We start from the raw sequence: 3,032 nt of genomic DNA, 5'->3' as shown, positions 1-3,032 counted from the left end.
TCTCTCTCTCTCTATATATATATATATATATATATATATATATATGTGTGTGTGTGTGTGTGTGTGTGTGTATGTATACCCCAGTCACTAGAATATTTAGTAATGTTACGCTTATACGTAACATGCCCGTATTATGTATGTTTACTCTGTACGTGGTAAAAACTATCATACTGCCTTACATTCAATGTTCTCTCAGTACTTTTGAATGTTAGATGGCTTGTCATTGAACCATAGTATAGGCTACTTTTTCGTGAAACTCGCGTTAAAGCATTGGGTTCATACCAAAAGAGATATATATTGTAGATAAGGTTTTATTGAAGAAAATCAGACGTGAACGAAATTCGTTCAATAAATAGTGAAAAGGGGAAAATATAAATATGGCTCATTTCATATCACTGAGATCGTTAATATGAAGAAGACACTAGACTTAGAAAAAGAGATTTAGTAGTCGTTGCGTTCGTAAGGAAGAGGCACTGGTGTGGGTCCCACGGGAAGATGGTCGCCTACGGGCTGGTAACCGCCGGCACCAGAGGTGAAGGTCAGCTTGATGGGGATGCCTTCGGGAGCGGTGTAGCTGGACACAGAAACAAAAACACCATTAGCATTTTCACAAACGCTCTACTGGAATGGGTCTATTCGCAATCAAAGGAAGTGTTTCAAGCTCAATGGAAAGGTTGCAATTATATATTGATAATGTGTATATAATTAGTACGTAAAGCCTAAAGTTCTCACCTCCATCCTCCTGAGGACTCCTGTCCATCAGCCTGCCTTCCAGCCTCGTTCCTGGCGATGCCGTTTCCAGTCTCGAAGTCGAAGGTGTACTCGCCATAAGCGTTCTGTGTGCGGTCGTCCTTCAGGATTGGGATGGGAGTCTTGTAGCTGTCGGCGACGACCACGGCCACCAGGCAGGCGAGCTGTTTGGGAATTGAAACATCAGAATCACACATGGAATTACTTTTCTTTCCTTCATTTTCTTAGTGAGAAAAAACAAATATTTATATTTCTGAGTATCTTTTTCCTTTAAACCCTCGATAGATACACCATATTTTCAGTCATAACCACAAAATTGTGTTCCAACGAAAGAAGCTAAAACACTCACAACAAGAAGACGTTGCATCGTGATGGTTGTACAGTAGTGTGTTGTTCCCGAAAGACGAAAGCTGTTTATATATACAGTCCACAGTAGGCGGAGCTGTCTGGTTGAAGGCGGAGTCACAAGGTTTCACAAGGTAATGAAAGTATTACCTTGAGTAAGTACATATATGATATATTGTATATATATATATATATATATATATATATATATATATATATATATATATATATATTTATATGTGTGTGTATAAATATATGGTTATACACAGAAATACTCATATGATATATATAGATAGATATAGATGTATGAGTGTACTTTATGCCTCTGTGCAATCTTATGGATCAGTATCTTTCTAGTTAGCTGTATACATGCATATATATATATATATATATATATATATATATATATATATATATATATATATATATATGCAAATATATATATTATATATTCATGTCTTTATATTCATGTACATATACACATATATATACATATATATAAGTATATGTATACCTATATATACATATATATGTATATATACATATATATACATATGTATCCATGTGACAAATACTTATGCATATATATACATATATAGACATATCTATCTATCCATTTCTTTATCTATATATAAATCTCTCTCTATATATATACATATATATATACGTAACTGCATGTGTGTGTTTATGTATGGATTTCATATCATTCGGCATTGTGTATAATCTTGTCTAAGATGATTCGTGTATCCATCTGAAAGGAGTCTGTTTGGCTCGAAACATCTTTAAGTTCGTAGTTCCCCTTCCATTCTGGCTGTTTCATCTCATTCTACTGTTTGATATTTTGTTGACTTGCATATGAATATATACTTATATATATATATATATATATATATATATATATATATATATATATATATATATATATATATATATATACATATTATGTATGTATTATATGCAGTTGTTCTATGTATTATGCATCATGGGTAATGCAGCCCTTTTCTCAGAAGTCATTGGTATGCATGAAATATGTGCTCAGTGTAAAAGATGATTTCAAGTACACACTGTTTTAGGATTAAAAATCTTTTGATTATTTTGAAATCAGTAATGGTCTACGGAATTAACTTGTTCTCCCTATACAAAAGTCTTCTACATTCTAAGTTATAAAAAAAAACATATGTGTGTATAGCTATATATATATATATATATATATATATATATATATATATATATATGTGTGTGTGTGTGTGTGTGTGTGTGTGTGTGTGTGTGTGTTTATATAAACACGCATATATGCGTGTGTATATATATATATATATATATATATATATATATATATATATATATATATATATATATATATATATGTGTGTGTGTGTGTGTGTGTGTGTGTGTGTGTGTATACATATATATGTATACATATATATATATATATAATATATATATATACATATATATATATATATATATATATATATATATATATATATATATATGCATATACACATATAAATGTATATATTTTTTTTTTTCTTTACACACACACACACACACACACACACACACACATATATATATATATATATATATATATATATATATATATATATATATATATATATATATATATATGTATGTATATATATACATATATATATTCTTTAACCAATGTATCCTCCAAGTCATAACATATGGATCAGAAACATGGACTACGACCAAATTACTTTGGAGAAAATAGTAAGCGCTCACAGAGGAATGGACAGGTTCATGCTAGGGAGCTGGCATAAGAGTCAGAAAAAGAGCAACATGGATTGGGGAACAGACCAAAGTAGAGGAAGAAGTGGCAGCGTGCAGGTTATATATATCGGAGACAGGACAACAGATAAAGAGAATGAAGAATAGATAACACAAAGAGACCAAAGGTTAGACCAATGAAA

General features: G+C 30.9%; 1 protein-coding gene across 1 annotated transcript; it reads right to left on the bottom strand.

Moving 5' to 3' along the window:
* Positions 1 to 295: 295 nt before the first annotated feature.
* Positions 296 to 1,191, bottom strand: LOC122254306 (endocuticle structural glycoprotein SgAbd-1-like). The gene is made up of 3 exons (XM_043017946.2): positions 1,100 to 1,191; positions 733 to 914; positions 296 to 574 (listed from the first exon to the last, which is right to left on the bottom strand). Exons 1-3 carry the CDS (start codon positions 1,115 to 1,117, stop codon positions 442 to 444), a joined length of 333 nt encoding a protein of 110 aa, XP_042873880.2. The 5' UTR covers positions 1,118 to 1,191; the 3' UTR covers positions 296 to 441.
* Between the last annotated feature and the right edge of the window lie 1,841 nt (positions 1,192 to 3,032).

The sequence above is a fragment of the Penaeus japonicus genome, unplaced genomic scaffold, assembly GCF_977035675.1.
Source record: "Penaeus japonicus unplaced genomic scaffold, GWHDUDI00000001_assembly GWHDUDI00000020, whole genome shotgun sequence".
NCBI classification, from domain to species: Eukaryota; Metazoa; Arthropoda; class Malacostraca; order Decapoda; family Penaeidae; genus Penaeus; species Penaeus japonicus.
This window is presented reverse-complemented; position numbering and strand designations above follow the sequence as displayed.